This window comes from Lolium perenne, chromosome 5, assembly GCF_019359855.2.
Source record: "Lolium perenne isolate Kyuss_39 chromosome 5, Kyuss_2.0, whole genome shotgun sequence".
Taxonomy (NCBI): Eukaryota; Viridiplantae; Streptophyta; class Magnoliopsida; order Poales; family Poaceae; genus Lolium; species Lolium perenne.
In genome coordinates, this window is record NC_067248.2 from 140350167 (window position 1) to 140367819 (window position 17653).

At 44.9% G+C, this 17653-nt stretch overlaps 2 protein-coding genes across 2 annotated transcripts; one reads left to right on the plus strand and one right to left on the minus strand.

Annotated features, from left to right (window-relative positions):
- Positions 1 to 6692: 6692 nt before the first annotated feature.
- LOC127300070 (non-specific lipid-transfer protein 3) lies at positions 6693 to 7421 on the minus strand. Its single transcript, XM_051330147.2, has 2 exons — positions 6985 to 7421; positions 6693 to 6855 (listed from the first exon to the last, which is right to left on the minus strand). The coding sequence occupies exons 1-2, from the start codon at positions 7326 to 7328 to the stop codon at positions 6846 to 6848; spliced, it is 354 nt and encodes a 117-aa protein (XP_051186107.1). The 5' UTR covers positions 7329 to 7421; the 3' UTR covers positions 6693 to 6845.
- A 7657-nt stretch (positions 7422 to 15078) lies between these two features.
- Positions 15079 to 16132, plus strand: LOC139831615 (protein neprosin-like). The gene is made up of 4 exons (XM_071820916.1): positions 15079 to 15195; positions 15356 to 15409; positions 15513 to 15662; positions 15770 to 16132. Exons 1-4 carry the CDS (start codon positions 15079 to 15081, stop codon positions 16130 to 16132), a joined length of 684 nt encoding a protein of 227 aa, XP_071677017.1.
- Positions 16133 to 17653: the final 1521 nt, after the last annotated feature.

The window sequence follows — 17653 nt, forward strand, 5'->3', positions numbered from 1 at the left end:
CACACAGACAAAAGAAGCACAACGACGAAACACGCCCACAACTCCTACCACCTATCCCAACCGCCCCTGTCGGCCGACTCCGGTGATAGAACTCGCTGGCCACGACCATGGTCGCCGCTGGCCGGAGGTAGCAGCGTCGTCGCCCGGACGCAGAAATCGCCGTCGCTTGCAGCAGTGCCGCCACTCGGACGCAGAAGTCGCCGTCGCCTGCAGCAGCTCCGCCGTCACCTGCAACAGCGCCGCCGCCCGAACGTCGCAGAAGTCACCGCCGGTAGTAGCAGCGCCACCGCTCGGAGATAGCAGCACCGTGTTAACGTGTACAACATTGTTGGCACATTGGTATTTTAGATACGATCGGTTGATAGAGATAGAATTGAGGTTGTTGTAACCATTGACTGATCTATGATAAAGATCAGATCGATCTCCCCTTTTCTCTCCACCGATTGTAATCTCTGATGTATATCTCTATGCCCCTATATATTAACACGGAACCGTCCCTGCCAGAGGCATACGTTAAACCAAAACATTCACATGGTATCAGAGCCACTTCTTCCTAAACACATTTAAAACCCTAGCTATGAGCTCTTCGTCCTCCGTCGGCATGGTCAGCCCGCTCCCAACGCAGGGCACCGCCGAGAAGCTCACGCGGGAGAACTTCCTGCTATGGGAGACACAAGTCCTCCCCGCTGTACGCGGCGCTCGCCTGATGGGATTCCTCGACGGAACCAACAAGGCGCCATCGGAGAAGATCACCGTCGACAACAGCGACGGCAAAGGCCAAATTGAGGTGAGCAATCCCGATTATGAAAATTGGGTTCAGACTGACCAACAAGTCCTCCACTATTTGTTGGCATCATTGTCCAAGGAGATCCTTGTCTCGTGCATCGGGATGAGGACGGCGTCAACGGTTTGGCTCGCCATCAAATCCATGTTCGCCGCCAAGTCTCGCACCCGCATCGCCAATCTGCGTGTGCGGCTCGCCAACACCAAGAAGGAGGGGAAGACCACGGCGCAGTACTTTGCTGCCGTGAAGGCGATCACTGACGAGCTCGCCACCGCGGGCCGTCCCATGGAGGAAGACGAGGTGGTGGAGTACCTCCTCGCCGGGCTAGACGACCCCTACAACCCCCTCTTCGCCGCCATCGGGGCCAACCCCGATCACAAGGTCACCGTGGCTGATCTCTACGCTCAACTCGACTCCTACGACAACCACATGCGCCTGCTCATCGGAACCGACGGCGACGTCGGCAAATCCTCCGCCAACGCCGCATCTCGTGGACGTGGTGGTGGTGGCCGCCGTGGTGGCCGTGGCGCAAACCGTGGCCGAGGAGGTGGCCGTGGCTATGGCCGAGGACAAGGACATCACCAAGATCAAGGAGGCCGTGGCGGCGGTCGCCATGGTGGCGGCAACAAGGGCGGCAAAGACCGCGATCTCATCTGCCAGATCTGCAACAAGCCGGGACACCCGGCATGGAGGTGCTGGCATCGCTACTCCGACGATGAAGAAGAAGAGGAGGAGAAGGGAGCAAATGCTGCTTCCTACGGGGTGGACACCAACTGGTATGGCGACTCTGGTGCCACCGACCACATCACCGGTGAGCTTGACAAGCTCACCATGAAGGAGAAATACAAGGGCCGTGATCAAATCCATGCGGCCAATGGACAAGGTATGAGCATTAGTCATGTTGGTCATGCAATTGTTAAAACCCCATCTAAAAATTTACATCTCAACAAAGTTCTTCATGTTCCTAATGCCACAAAAAACCTTGCCTCTATTCACCGTCTTACTTTAGACAATCATGTATTCATTGAGTTTCACCCTTGTTATTTTTATGTCAAGGATCAGGTAACGAAGAAGGTTCTTCTTAGAGGTAGATGCATAAGAGGTCTCTACCCGTTGGTTTCTTCATCATCATTCAGGAATAATCAAGTGCTTAGTGCCATCAAGCTTCCAGCATCTAGATGGCATGATCGATTAGGGAACCCTTCTTTTCGAGTTGTTCAACAAATTCTTAGTCATTATGGTATTCCTAGCGTAAATAAATCTGACACTGAATCTGTTTGTGATTCTTGTCAAAGAGCAAAAAGTCATCAATTACCTTATACAAGATCCACTAGTGTTTCCATCAAACCCTTGCAACTTGTGTTCTCCGATGTATGGGGCCCTGCCCCTAGTTCAGTAGGAAAATACACCTACTATGTAAGTTTCATTGATGACTTTAGCAAGTATGTGTGGATTTATTTGCTTAAAAAGAAATCTGAAGTTTTTGAAGTCTTTCATAGATTCCAAAGCCTTGTTGAACGACAATTTGACACAAAAATCCTTGCCATGCAATCAGATTGGGGTGGTGAATATGAGAAACTAAACTCCTTCTTCCAAAACATTGGCATTGAACACCATGTGTCTTGCCCTCACACCCATCAACAAAATGGGTCGGCCGAACGCAAGCACCGCCATATTGTGGAAGTAGGGCTTGCTCTTTTAGCTCATGCATCTATGCCTCTAAAATTTTGGGATGAGGCATTCTTAACCGCCACTTATCTTATTAACATGTTGCCATCCAAAGTAATTGATGATGATACACCATTAGAGCGTCTACTCCACAAATCACCTGATTATGCCTCTCTTCGCATTTTTGGTTGTGCCTGCTGGCCAAACCTCAGACCATACAACACACGCAAGTTGGCTTTCAGATCCAAACAATGTGTGTTTATCGGCTATAGTAACATGCACAAGGGGGTCAAGTGTCTAGATGTCACTTCTGGTCGAGTCTATATCTCAAGGGATGTTGTCTTTGATGAAACGGTTTTCCCTTTCTCCAAACTTCATTCCAATGCTGGTTCCCTTCTACGCCGAGAAATTCTTCTTCTACCGGAGCATCTCCAACTTCCATCGGTGTCACATCAAAAGGGGGAAAAACAATGCATTGATCTAACACCTAATGACTCTATTGTACCTGGTGATCTAAGTCCCTTGCAGGCACAGCGCGGTGCAGGAGAAAATCTAAATCTGGCGCAAAACGGTGAAGAAATCAGCTTGTCATCGCATGGTGACGCTGGACACGAGGAAGATTCGCCTCGGCTCACGGAAACCTCGTACAGCAGCGAATCCTCCTTGGGATCGGCGGCGCATCCATCCCGTGCCGCGCGTTCCCAACCAGACGGTGCCACGTCACGTCGCGGGTCCTCTCCTGGTCTGCGGTCCCCGCCAACATCGCGCCAGCCGACAGCAGCAGGGCGTGTGTCGCCCACGAGCGCCACCTCGAGCAGCGACACCGATGAACCACACGGTGCCACGTCGCTAGCGCGCGAAAGCGCGTCGCCAGCCCCGACAGGATCCTCGTCGGGATCCGAGCAGGCGTCAGGAGCAGGCAGATCAGATGCGGATGGTGCACCTGCAGTCTCTGGTGTGCCATCGGAACCTGTTCACCGAACAAGATCAAAGACCGGTAATTCAAAACCGAAAAAGTATACAGATGGAACAATTCGGTATGGTCTTTCCTGTTCAATTAGTGAAGAGCCTGAAAGCTTACAAGTAGCTCTTAACAACAAGGATTGGAAAAATGCAATGGATGAAGAATATAAGGCACCAATAGATAATAAAACATGGCATCTAGTTCCCAAACAACAAGGTAGTAACCTTATAGATTGTAAGTGGGTATATAGAATAAAAAGAAAAGCTGATGGAACTATAGATAGATACAAGGCTAGGTTAGTAGCAAAGGGCTTCAAACAAAGATATGGTATAGATTATGAGGATACTTTTAGTCCTGTTGTTAAAGCTGCTACTATTAGACTTGTTTTAGCTATTTCAGTTTCACAAGGATGGAGTCTACGACAGTTAGATGTGAAGAATGCGTTTCTTCATGGCGTTCTGGAAGAAGATGTCTATATGAAGCAACCACCTGGCTATGAGAATCCAAAGGCACCATTTCATGTGTGCAAACTTGACAAGTCACTATATGGGCTTAAACAAGCTCCGAGAGCGTGGTTCTTCAAGCTGAGTACAAAGTTGCAAGAACTTGGTTTCCTGGCATCAAAGGCAGATACCTCATTGTTTATTTACAACAAGTCAGGTATTACAATATATGTGTTGGTATATGTTGATGATATTATTGTCACTAGTTCCTCCAACAAAGCAATAACAACTCTCCTTCAAGACCTTGGTTCGGCATTTGCATTGAAGGACCTTGGTGATCTCCATTATTTCTTGGGAATAGAGGTTAAGCGCATGAATCATGGTATTGTGCTAACACAAGAAAAATATGCTTTGGAATTGCTTAATAGAGTAGGGCTAAAGGGATGCAAGACGTTGCCCACGCCACTCTCAGCATCAGAAAAGCTTTCAATATCTAAAGGAGATCCTCTTGGGCCAGATGATGGTACAAGGTATAGAAGCATTGTTGGAGCTTTACAATACTTAACTCTCACAAGACCAGATATTGCTTTTTCAGTTAATAAAGTATGTCAGTTTTTGCATGCTCCCACAACTGTACACTGGTCAGCTGTCAAAAGAATTTTGAGATATGTTAGTGGAACAGTAAGTCTTGGACTAACCTTCAGGCGATCATCCTCTACCTTGGTGAGTGCATTTTCAGATGCAGATTGGGCAGGATGTGTGGATGACAGGAAGTCTACTGGAGGTTTTGCAGTATATTTTGGACCCAACTTGATCTCTTGGAGTGCCAGAAAACAGGCTACAGTGTCTAGGTCAAGCACTAAAGCTGAATACAAATCTCTAGCAAATGCCACTGCTGAAGTTATTTGGATTGAATCTCTTTTGAATGAACTTGGTGTGAAAAAGAGACATGTGTCTTGTTTATGGTGTGATAATATGGGAGCTACTTATCTATCAGCTAATCCCATTTTTCATGCTAGAACTAAGCACATAGAAATTGATTTCCATTTTGTAAGAGAAAGAGTAGCAAGCAAACAGCTGGAGATTAGATTCATTTCATCCAAGGATCAAGTGGCAGATGGCTTTATTAAAGCCTTACCAGTTCGACAGCTTGAAGAATTCAAACACAATCTCAACCTAGGAAAGGGTTGTGATTGAGGAGGGGTGTTAACGTGTACAACATTGTTGGCACGTTGGTATTTTAGATACGATCGGTTGATAGAGATAGAATTGAGGTTGTTGTAACCATCGACTGATCTATGATAAAGATCAGATCGATCTCCCCTTTTCTCTCCACCGATTGTAATCTCTGATGTATATCTCTATGCCCCTATATATTAACACGAACCGTCCTTGCCAGAGGCATACGTTAAACCAAAACATTCACACACCGCCGTTCGGACGCAGAAGTCGCCGTCGCTTGCAGCAGCGCTACCGGGCCAGAGGTAGCAGCGCCGCCTCCCGGACGTAGCAGACGTCGCCGCCGGTAGTAGCAGCGCCGCTAGCCTTTGGTAGCAGAAGTCACCGCCGGTAGTAGCAGCGCCGCCAGCATGTGGTAGCAGACATCGCCGCCGGTAGTAGCAGCGCCACCAGCCTTTGGTAGCAGAAGTCGACGCCGATAGTAGCAGCGCCGCCAGCATGTGGTAGCAGACGTCGCGGCCGGTAGTAGCAGCACCGCCAGCTTTTGGTAGCAGGCGTCGCGGACGGTAGTAGCAGCACCTCTAGCCTATAATAGCAGACGTCACTGCCGCTTGTAGGAGCACTGCCACCTGGACGTAGCAGACGTAGGGATACTTCTGCAGCACCGTCGAGGTCCAGTGCGGAGGCACCGAGCTGTTGTATTGCGTGAGCGCAGGACGCCACCAGTCGCCGGGCTACAAGTAGAGGCGCGGGGCGCCGCCGCCGATCGCGATGCAGGGGAGGAGGTGGGGCGGCGCGCTAGGAAGGGGATTCTGTCGGCGCTTGGGGTGGACAGCGTTGAGGTGGCGCGGGAGAGTTGCTGGAGTCAGCGGGCGCCATGGCGCGGCAGCATGCCTAGAGAATCATGGCGGTCGAAGCTTTTGCGGGAGATGGGAGAGAGAGAGAGAGAGAGAAGACCATGACAAAAGGAAAACTTGTGGAGGAGAACGGCCTAAACAGATAAGGCTTACGGTGGGCCCTCCAACTACCGCTTTCTTTGGGCATTCGGCGTGCCAGCAAGGCGGACGATGGAACAACACGATTCCCCGGCGGATTAATAGCGTTTTCCTTTTGTCAAATCGGTCCTCGTCCGGCTTCCATCGTGAATCGGATACATGTGGCCATGTAACGAAATGCTTAATTAGAAGCTGATTTTAGTTTCACAACGAAACAACTTTTTGTACCGCCCGTCCTCCTCGTGTGTTAACCTTCCAAAAATAGAAAAAACTTGCTTTTATAATAGTTAGTTCTTACAAGTCCATATTCAGGATCAAAAGGTGTGAAGATATGCATTTTCAGGGTTTTTGTACTACGGGCAAATGTTTTTCCTTTAGCTTGTGTTATTCATCACGGGATTTGCTAGTTCTCAGCTAGCTGAGAACTAACTTCATTCTCAATTAAGTTTTACACCATTTGATCTGCATCGTTATTCGTGCTAATTATGAGTTGCAATATGATTAGCAACCGAAATCTGATAACATCACCTGACTGAGAACGAAGTCAAAGGAAGATTTTCCTTTTCATATACTGTCATAAACAGCACGCATAGTCTAAATTCGATCCAAATTCATAAACTTTATTATTATTTTAAATAGTAACAGTGAAATTCTACAGATTAAATTAAACACACCATTTTATTGATGATTCGATCAATATAGCCTGCTCTACAATAAGAGCAACAGATCGAGCGTACATGCAGAAAGCAGCAATAACAGTGGACAGTGCATGGAGTCGGCAACCCGGCGGCCTGATGATGCTGATCGATAACTTAGTTAAGCCTGCAAATGCACGTACAGAAGCGCAACGATTAGCACAAATCAGTGAAAACTATTTACCAAATGGAGTAGATCCACATCATGCAAAAGTAGATTAAGTTAATCCCGGGTAGAAAATAATCTTCGTCGTACTTTGAGCAATCGACGCTGGTGCTGATGGGGAAGGAGACGCTGACGCTGCATTTGCCGGGGATGCTGGCGGCGTTGCCCATGTTGACGCCCTTGAACGACCCCGCCAGGTTCTTGAGGCAGCCGCACGCCGCGCGCCGGTCGGCCGCCGTGGAGGCCTTGCCGTTGAGGGACCTCACCCCGCTGCAGCACCCCGCCGACGGCGTCGCCGCCTTTCCCATCGCGTACGACATGCACGGCGCGATGGCGGAGGTCACGTCGCTGCAGCTCACGGCCGCCGACGCCGTCCCCGCCGCCGCCAGCACGGCGACCACAGTGAACACAACGAGCAGTGCCACGCGAGCCATCGACAGTCTTCTTCGTCTATAGCTAGCAGCTGCGGATCTAGGAGGCAGTTCAGGACTCAGGATTGGCGGAATTAGCTTGTGTGTGGTGGTGATGGAGCTCCATGGAACAGGTATAAATAGCGGCCAGCAACCATTGCGCCATTGCATTGCAGGGTGGCGGACGGTGCTGCGTATACCCACGTCGATCGTCGATCGTACGTTGTTGGGCCATTCAAGCATATGCGTGTGCCGGTGGTTGGGCGCCGGAGATCGTACGATCGGTGGGCCGATCGATCGAGTCGATCCATGCATGTGATGGCTCTTCGTTCGCATTGATGCATGCAAAAGCTTGCGCAAATAATTTCGTTATGAGGTCTCTTCGTGTCCAGTGTTCAGATCTGGTTCTTGTGAGAGGACCAGTTGTACTAAGTAGATAGATCGTTGTAAATTATGAGTACGATCGATCCATCCACCCCATGCCACGCATCGTCGGAGCTAGCGTGCAAAACTAGGATCTATGGCTAGTCAAGACAGCAATTATCATCGACATATGTACCGATCAGCCGGTGCAGTGTGATTAATGCCGGCAAAATTGTTGTGCTTGCTCGAATCCAATTAAGCGATCAAATATATATGGATGAACTCAGTACGTCGACGCACCTCTGTTAAATTTAACAGTAATGCTCCATCTACGGGAAACTCTTAGACTAGTCACAATAGGAGTATCATAGGTAGTATCATGTATGTCATGTAGTAGGTAAAAATCTTATGTGGCACATCAATTAATGATGAGAGAGGTGAAATTAGTATCATAGGTAGATACGGTATCATAGCACGTAAAACTAGAAATTTTAGTGGCAAACACATCATGTACACATATTTGCATTGAGATTCTACAAAACATTAAATATAATGGAATTATGATACTAATTCATGATACTATGCATTGTAGGTGTTGTATCATAAACTAGTATCATATGTATGATACTAGTCTATGATACTTTCCATTGTGACTAGTCTTACGGGAGAAGAGTTACGGGTAGACGTGTCATCCGACGTGGAAGGTTACTGTGAGTAAAATTAGGAGGAAGCGGGCCAGCGATTCATCGCGAGAGAAAAACATGCCTACGGAAAATTTTATGCCGATGAACCTGTCTCGTACTCTCGTCTTGCTCAGAAAGTTAATCCAATCTCAAGAATCCGCATGCCATCTCTCTGAGCTTCGGGTCGACGGCGTTGGCCGCGCCGGCGCAGGCGGCGACATCCCTGTGGCAGGATAAACGCAGCGAGGTCCTCCAAGGCATCCGCGAGCACCCAGGTTCATGTTGTGGCGTGGCGAGGGGAGCTTCCTTCTGGTGCAATGACATGGTGATCTCGTCCTTGTCTGCAGTGCGTTGAGCTCTCCCCTCGCTGGGAGCGGCGTGGTCAGATCATGGTAACTTCATAACCGCAAAGATACTGTGTTTACATGCTGATTTTGATCAAGATCTTTCACACAGTTCACGAGCTAGAAGGAGACATTGACTTCTGATCAATCATTAATAATAACCCTTGTTTCTTCAACCTCGAACGTTAAAACAATATAAAGCAGAAACCACCACACAGATAAGGACTCCCGTAATCTTCTCTCTCTTTTTCCCCTGTAAATCGCTGGGCCACTTCCTCCTAATTTTACGCCTAGCGACCTTCACGTTCGACGGCACGTCAGCCCGTAGACTTTTCCCGTAGAAGTTTCACGTAGGTGTAACATTACTGCTGTTTTAAATAGCCGGCTATAGCTAGGCTATAGCGGTAGCCTTTCCAGCATGATGCGGCTAACTGCTATAGCCCGGTTAAAGGTGCCAAAGTCCTTAAATAGCCGGCTATTGCTAGGCTATAGCCCCGCTATAGATGTTTTAGGAGGCCACGGCTATAGTCTATGGCCGGCTATTTAAAAGCATGCGATGCACCGTGTATACCTTGGTCAAAGTATGACTCTATCCTATCCACGAAGGTTGCCACCGTACTGCCTCATTTCCAAATAAAGTGTCACAACTTTTTCAGCTTCGTATCTACAGAAAGATGCGATTATTAATTTGAAACGGAGGGGATAACTCCCATGCATGTTCCTTGAGCGAGGATACGAATGCTTTAATGTGTTTTTAATTTTTTTCATTTTGACCAGTGAAAGGTCCCGAATGATTGAGATGTGTGTAGCTAAAATAGGAGAAGGAGTTGAGCATTCTCCTAATCATGCTCTTTCTAGCTTCAAAATAAATGTAGTGAGCCATTGTCTTGAATCAGACCCTGGTCGAGGAAGGGAGGTAGGTGTTGATCATGGTGATACGCATATAGATGATTCTTTAGAGGAGGATGTAGAAAAGTGGATAAAAGTTATTAGAAAGTCTCGGTGCAAGCACCCCGGGAAAAAAGGGTCATGTTAGTTTTCTTATTTAATATCAGGGCATTACTACTCCTTGATGGTGCTTGTCACACCGTTGGGAACCCCAATAAGAAGGTATGATGAGCACAGCAGCAAGTTTTCCCTCAGTAAGAAACCAAGGTTTAATCGACCAGTAGGAGAAAGGCGTGATTTCCGAAGGTGTTGCTAGCTGACTATTGGCAGGACGCGCTACCGGCGTCACTAACAACGTGGAACATTCACACAACACAACCAAAATACTTTGCCCTAACTTACAGTGAGGTTGTCAATCTCACCGGTTTTACTGAACACAAAGAATTAAATGTATCGAGTGGAAAGAGATGTTTGCAGTGGATTTAAAGGGAATAATGCTTGCAGAAAGTAAACAGAGCAGGATTGCAGTAGATGAATTTATCAGTGTAAAAGAAAGAACCGGGGTCCACAGTTCACTAGAGGTGTCTCTCCATAAAAATAAATAACATGCTAGGTGAACAAATTACAACATGACAATTGACAGAATATAGACCATACATGACAAGATGATTACCGTGGGATTCGTTTGGGCATTAGTACACAATACATAGACCGTAATCCAACTGCCTCTATGACTAATAATCCACCTTCCGGTTATCGTCCAAACCCCTTCCAGTATTAAGTTGCAAGCAACAGATTATCGCATTAAGCAATGTGTGTGTGAAGTAAACAATAGAATTACCCTTTGATAAAATATTGTTGTTTTCTCCCTAGTAGCAACATCACACCTACAATCTTAGAAGTTATTGTCACTCTTCCAGTAAACTAGAGGCATGAAACTACTATCGAGCATACATACTCCCTCTTGGAGTCACATGCATTTACTTGGCCAGAGTATCTACTAGCAACGGAGAGCATGCAAGATCACAAATACCATATAACAAGTATATAATCGATCTCAACATAGTATTCAATATCATCGGATCCCAGCAAACACAACATGCAACATTACATAAGGATGATCTTTATCATGTTAGGCAGCTCACAAGATCTAAACACGAGACATAAATTAGAGAAGACAACCATCTAGCTACTTCTATGGACCCATAGTCCAGGGATGAACTACTCACGCATCACTTAGGAAGCGGGCATGGCGATGTAGAGGCCTCTGGTGATGATCTTCCCCTCCGGCAGGGTGCCGGGAAGAGGTTCAGAACCCTCCTGAGCTAGGGTCTGCGATGACGGCCGCGATGAAACTTTTCGTGGATGGAGGCTTTGGTATTTAGGTTTTTCCCGAGATCGTGAATAAATAGGCGGAAGGGCGAGGTCGGTGGCTGCCTAGGGGGCCACACAACCCCTTGGCGCGGGCCCACCCTTGGCCGCGCCATGGGGTGGTCTGGCCGCCCTGTCGCGCCTCTTCGACCCCCCTGGACTCTGTCTTCGTTACGATAACATATTGACTTCAGCTTTTGTTTCGTCCAATTTCAAGAATATTTCCTATACAAATTTTCTAAAATACAAAGCGGCCTAAAGTATCTAAATCAGCACTAGGAGCGGTTCCAGATGCAGTTTCAGGTGAAGTCACATCAGACGTTTTCGAGGATGTTCTTGCACATTGCTGGGGTATCAAAACCCGTGAATCGGGGCTACTGCCATTATAATCTGATCGAAGGGATTGTTAATAAGTTAGTGCCAGAAAATGTATAAAAGTGCAACGAAGTGTGAGCAAAACATATATAAATTCATGTAAAACAAGCATGGAGCATCAAAAATTATAGATACGTTTTCAATGTATAAATCCTCGGTCGAAAAAATATACTAGGGAATAGTTGGAATTAACTACCTACTAATGGTACAAGTGGTGGTATCATGGTAGGTGTTAGCAGTGATGCTTTTGATTTGATCTCTTGGGAGATAAAGAATTTCGCTATTAGTGTTGTAGTTAAGATTAAAAGCTATGGTGTTCTTATTAGACTGACTACTGTTTATGGTTCTCCTTATGAAGTGGGAACGCTTTTATTTCAGAACTCCGTGAACTTTTTCTGCTTTGGGATGGACCTGTCATCATTCACGGAGATTTCAATTTAGTTAGATATCAGAGTGACAAGAGTAATGGTGTGATTCATTTTACATGGGATAATAAGTTTAATGCTCGGATTGATTTTTGGGCCCTTGTGGAAATAGGTCTAGTTGGTAGATCGTTTACTTGGCGTAAGAATCAAAGAAACTTGATGATGAGTAGGCTTGATAGGATTTTCTGCACCACTAATTTTGAGGCTTTGTTACCTCTAGGGAATGCTAGGGCTATATCCAGACTGGGGACTGATCATACTCCATTTTTTGGGACTAAGGGGAGTCTGTAAAACCTAGCAAGAGTAATTTCAAGTTTGACAAGTGGTGGAGTACTAGGCCTAATTTTCATGAAGGTTGTGGCTAAGGCCTGTCTTTCTCCTGTTGATATTGCTAATGTGTTAGATGTTTGGTAGGGTAAGCTAAGGTGTTTAGGAGACTAGCTAAATGTTGGAGTGCCATGAGATTGGGGAAAATAAGAAAACCCTTATGGAGTATGATGCTTTGGATAGTAAAGCTGAATATCACGATCTACTTGAGGCTGAGGTTGTTACGCGAAAATAAATCTATGCTGAGCTTAGTAATTATTGGTTTATGGAGCACATAAAAGCAAAGAAGAGGTCTAGGGATAAAGATATATTAGTGAAGGAGACAGAAACACTTCTTATTTCCATGCTTAAGCTAATCATAGGAGGGGAAAGAAAATGATTCTTGTCCTTGAGGGGCCTGATGGCCTTGTTACAGAAACTAAATATATGATAGAGATAGCCAAGTCTTATTATAAGGATCTGTTTGGTAGAGAAGAGAGACGTGATATTAGACTTAGAAATTATTTTTATTTTCCCAAGGAAAAAAGGTAAATCATGAGGAAAATCCTTTGCTATAAACTAGGTTTTCTTTAGAGGAGGTGAGAGAAGCTGTTTTTGGTTCTTATATATGTTGATGGTGCACCTGGACCAAATGGTATCCCCATTTTCTTCTACCAACATTACTGAAATTTTGTTGTTGCTGACCTTTTGAAGCTGTTTGATGCCTGGTTTGAGGATAGATTAGATACTTGTAGGCTTAATTTTTCTATGATTACCCTAATACCGAAAGAAAATGATGCTAGATCCATGAAGAAAATTTTACCCATTAATCTGTTAAATTGTAGCTTTAAAATTTTCTGAAAAGTTCTAACTAATAGGCTTGCTAGGATTATAGGGAGGCTAATCTCCCAGTACCAATCCGCTTTCATAAAAGGTAGATTTATCCTGTAAAGTGTGGTTATTGCACATGAGATTGTTCATGATGTGTATAGGAAAAAGCTGGAGGGGTTGGTCTTTAAAATTTATTATGAAAAAACTTATGATAGAGTTAACATTGATTTCTAGTATGAAATCCTAGAGCTTAGGGGTTTTAGTACTTTCTTCATTAGGTTAATAAAACAATTGACTAGTGGTGGTTCTGTAGGAGTTAAAGTTAATGAGGTGGAAAGTGATTTCTTTCTTACTGGAAAAGTTTTAAGACATGGTGATCCACTATCTCATGATCTTTTTACTTTTCTAGTTGATGTCTTCTCTAAAATGTTGAGTAGGGGGTACGATGGTGGATTGATTAAGGGTTTGTGGCCAAATTTTATATCTGGACGTGTAGTTTGTCTCCAATATGTTGATGATACTCTGCTTTTCCTATAAAATGATGTCAGGATAGCTACTAATATGAAATTGGTGTTAACCTATTTTGAACAAATCTCTGGAATGAGTATTAATACCGGTCCAGTTGGATCCTCTTTCAGCGAAACGAGAGAAAGGCAGCGCGCAGGAACCAAGGAGGAGGGTCCAACCAGAAGGAACTCAAGCGTTCGTACCCGCACGAATGTACCCGTTAAATGGGTTGAGCCCATCGAAAATTTCCTTAAGCGAAACGACGCCTCCGCAGCGTGCTACAGAGCAATTTCCGTCTTTTCCGGTAGGAGCGCCCATGCCAACCTTGTCGTTTGGTTGGTCTAACCATTTGGCAAGGTGTGTGAAATAAATAAATACCTCTCAAGCGATAAATAACTAAATGATGGCAGCACCTGAATAAAATCTGAAAATTGATATTTCTATTTTTAGGAATTAGTGATGAATGTAGTTGGAAATATTAAAGGGAACAAAATAGATACCTTTTGTTTGACAACTTTTCAAGAAAAAATTCGAATAATAAAATAAATAAATAAATAGTGAACCAAAGTATTTGAAAAACTCAAATTGTATTTTCTATAAAATTGAAGTACAGATTTTTTTCCAGAAAAGTATTTTTTTCAAAATGCTTTTGAATATGAGAAAATTGGGATGTTACAGCATGCACGATGCTACACCTTCGGTGAGAAAATAAATATAATACAAAAACGGATTTATCACCTAAGCGTTCTACCTTGCAACGGTATGCACGGTATGCGCTTTACGGTTCATAGAAATTATGTATCATCGATCCTTGATTCATTCACAATTATCCAAACGGTGCTCACGGTCGTGCAAGTATGGTAACACCGCCGAGGAGCCTCGAATAATAAATGCTCAAATCTTCTGTAATAAATGTTTACATTGTAATTGCACATATTTATGCATATTTTCTACTCCATTAAAAACCTCCTGAATAAATGTTAGATCAATGCACACATTTATTATGCAAGATTCCTACACCTAGTGTAGCAATATATAAAGAGGAACTTATGCCAGAAGCAATACATAAATGTTCAAATCTTTCTTAATTTTGTGTGCAGAAATCCATCTATAAAGAGGAACTTATGCCAGAAGCAAACTTGGTCCATCAGATTCTGCTCGCACATCTTATGCAAGATGCCTACACCTAGTCTAGCAATACAAATTCTTGCTATCCATCTCATTTTCCTGGCACATCAAATTCAAGGGGGCCAGTTTCTTCGGAGCAACGAAGAGGTGAACACGTTGATATAGAAATTACATATTTCCTATATATATTCCATGTTTTACATAGGAGGTGGATTTCATCTGCTGCTATCTTGCGTTCATTTTGAAAGACTTTTGTCCTCCAGACAGAGAATCAACATGTATTTGGACCACGAGATGACAAGTACAAGGTTTACGTGAGTTCGCTAACATGTCTGTTCTATTTTATACTCCATTTGTTCCATCATTCTTGTTGTGATTTAGTTCAAATTTCAATTAAAACCACGACAAAAATTATGGAATTGAGGGAGTAGTATTTTGCAAAGAACTATGTATATTTCATGACCATTATAATCCAAGATCCTAAACTTTTGTCTCTTTTTAGTTCGCTGCACATACAACATCTGCTGGTAGCTTCTATGGACTTGTTCTTACTATGGACGTATATGGATACAAGCTCATTAACGGCCAAGTGAGCACAACGAAAATTATCATTTCTAACAGGGAGGGTGACCCTAAATCTGACGTGGACGCAATTTGGGTTGGATGGCATGTATGTGGACATTTTCATATTACAGATTGTCATTCATTTCATGAGTGATAGTGTGTTCAAATAGTAGCTATATTTTTTTATCTTTCGTTTCACATTTTAGATCATGTTTTAAATTCTTAAGCAGAAGCTAACTGTCTTGTGCTTGTCGGTCTACCTGCAGGTTTTCCCAGAAAAATATGGTGATTCACGTACTCGTTTCTTCACACTATGGACCGTATGTTGGTTCCTTTGAATTTTGTTTATATATTTGACTCCAATTATGGTAACCAACGTACATATATAGAGGCTTCTTATGATGTACTTCGTGTATGGTACAGAGAGATGCTTATCGTTCTACAGGGTGCTATAATATGGGGTGTCCTGGTTTTGATCCTGCAAGTGGATCAGGATTTGCACCAGGTGCGATAATAGATCCAGTGTCATATGTTAAAGGACCACTACAGAAGCTTACAATCAAAATGTTCTTGGTAATTAAATGTGCCGATGATTTTTGATTCCTAAGAATTTGAATCCTAATGCACTAACACAAGTGTCAGAACATCCAGAACTCAATCTTCTTTTCTCAAAATTACAGGACCGTGATACCGGGGACTGGTGGGTGCACGCTGGCTTCAACGGTTCTACAACACTTGTTGGGCGTTTCCCGGCAAAATTATTCGACACCTTATCTAAAAAAGCGACACATATTGGATTGGGCGGTGTTGCTGAAGGGGGTGGGGATGCCCCAGCCCCTCCGATGGGCAGTGGATACTTTCCATCAGATAGATCTGCTTCAATCACGGATATTTCATACATCGGAGAGGATGGCAGACTCACACCTTTTGCCCTTAATACAATGAAATTAGAGACATTGAGCAGCTGTTACTCCGTCACACCTATCGCAGATGCAAAGTTCTCTTATGGAGGGCCTGGAGGTTGCCGTCGACGCAATCACTGATCTATGTATCAGGTGCATGTTGAGTCACCGACCAATCATGTAAAACATGGGAATAATTTACCTGCTAGCTTCATCTGTTAATTTTAATAACTAGCCGGGTATTCCATCGGTATAAAGGAGATTACAAAAATCATATATGCGCAGATGGTTGTCCCGGAATCTTCTCAGAAAGAAAACGCGTAGAAAGCAAATAGGAACAAAGCTCTTACCGGTCCCTTTCCAGACCCAAACTATCTGCTATCTCCTACAACCAGCGCCGCGGAGACGCTCATCCGAATAAGAGAAGAAATGCCTTCATCATCGTTGAACCAGGAAAACACCATCAACACCAAGCAGTGTTCAGTCGAAGACTAGGCTTGTCACGCGCGGCAAGGCACATATATAATGGCGTGCCATGTTAGTGGGGTATTTTTCCGGTGCCTTCTCCGGACCAGTTTCGTCGGATCCCGTCGACATTGTCGAGGGAACACGCCATACCTGCCCCCGGTGGATCACTTTTCATTATTCAGGTCGCCATCTTCAACTGCACACCAAACCAACGCTACCGCACCACGGGGAGAAGCCGTGGGACAGCAAGCGAGTAAATCTTCATATGTGTAATGTTACATGAAAATGGATTGTTAAAAGACTAGCCATCAACCCATGCGCCTGCACGGGTCTAGCTTAGTTTTGAATGAAAATGATATTTTTTATGAAATTGTGAAGCTAAAGATATTATCTATAACGATTACCCACTTCCATATAGGAAAAAACGGAGTAGGATTTCCTAAATTAGAATCTCTTTGATAACCTCAAGGTGATCATCTTTGTTAAGTTGGAAATATTTGAAAAAACAGAGGTTATTCCGGTGAAATTGTACAAGAGGTTCACTCTATTAGCTAAAACTTGTTTTGCCTCAAATGAGGATTGCTCCATCCATCGCTCCCAGAGCGGCGGCTCGGGCGAAACCCTAGCCACCACCCTCACCCCTCTTTCCCCGCTTCTCACATGGAGGAAGCCGGCAGGCAAAGCCCCTCCCGGCAGATAGCAGTGGTAGGCTCTAATCTCCGTGCGCAACTGGCATAGAAGAGGGCTTGCTCCTCCTCGTATGGTGGGATCTTCTTTCGGATCTTCGCGGTGGCCCTTGATGGCGTCACTAGTCTCGTAGAGATGGATGATGGGGCGGCGGCCCGGGACTTCTTCGGTGACACTAGCAACTGTTGTGGCTGTAAGGGCGGCACATCGCCTGGTTGGGAGGAATCAATATGGCCCAACCCCTCATCTCCGCGTGGTGCGGGAGGTGGTAGAGGTGTCCGTTGAGATCTTCGGTCTGTTGTTGCCAGCCGATGGGAAGCGGCGAGGGGACTTGCCGATCTGCTTAATAAAGGAGGCGGTCATTATAGGGATTCGTAGCATAGAAAACAAAAAAAATTCCTACCGCGATAACGCAATCAAAGCCAAGATGCAATCTAGAAGACGGAAGCAACGAGGGGATGAACGAGACTAACCCTTGAAGATTTCCAAAGCCTACAAGAGGAGGCT

Bases quoted from the DNA above. Each gene is read 5' to 3' on its own strand.
- LOC127300070 (XM_051330147.2), bottom strand. From the start codon at position 7,328: ATGGCTCGCGTGGCACTGCTCGTTGTGTTCACTGTGGTCGCCGTGCTG.
- LOC139831615 (XM_071820916.1), top strand. From the start codon at position 15,079: ATGGACGTATATGGATACAAGCTCATTAACGGCCAAGTGAGCACAACG. The intron at 15,410-15,512 runs GTATGTTGGTTC...TGTATGGTACAG, and splicing joins GTTTCTTCACACTATGGACC to AGAGATGCTTATCGTTCTAC. The intron at 15,663-15,769 runs GTAATTAAATGT...TCAAAATTACAG, and splicing joins TTACAATCAAAATGTTCTTG to GACCGTGATACCGGGGACTG.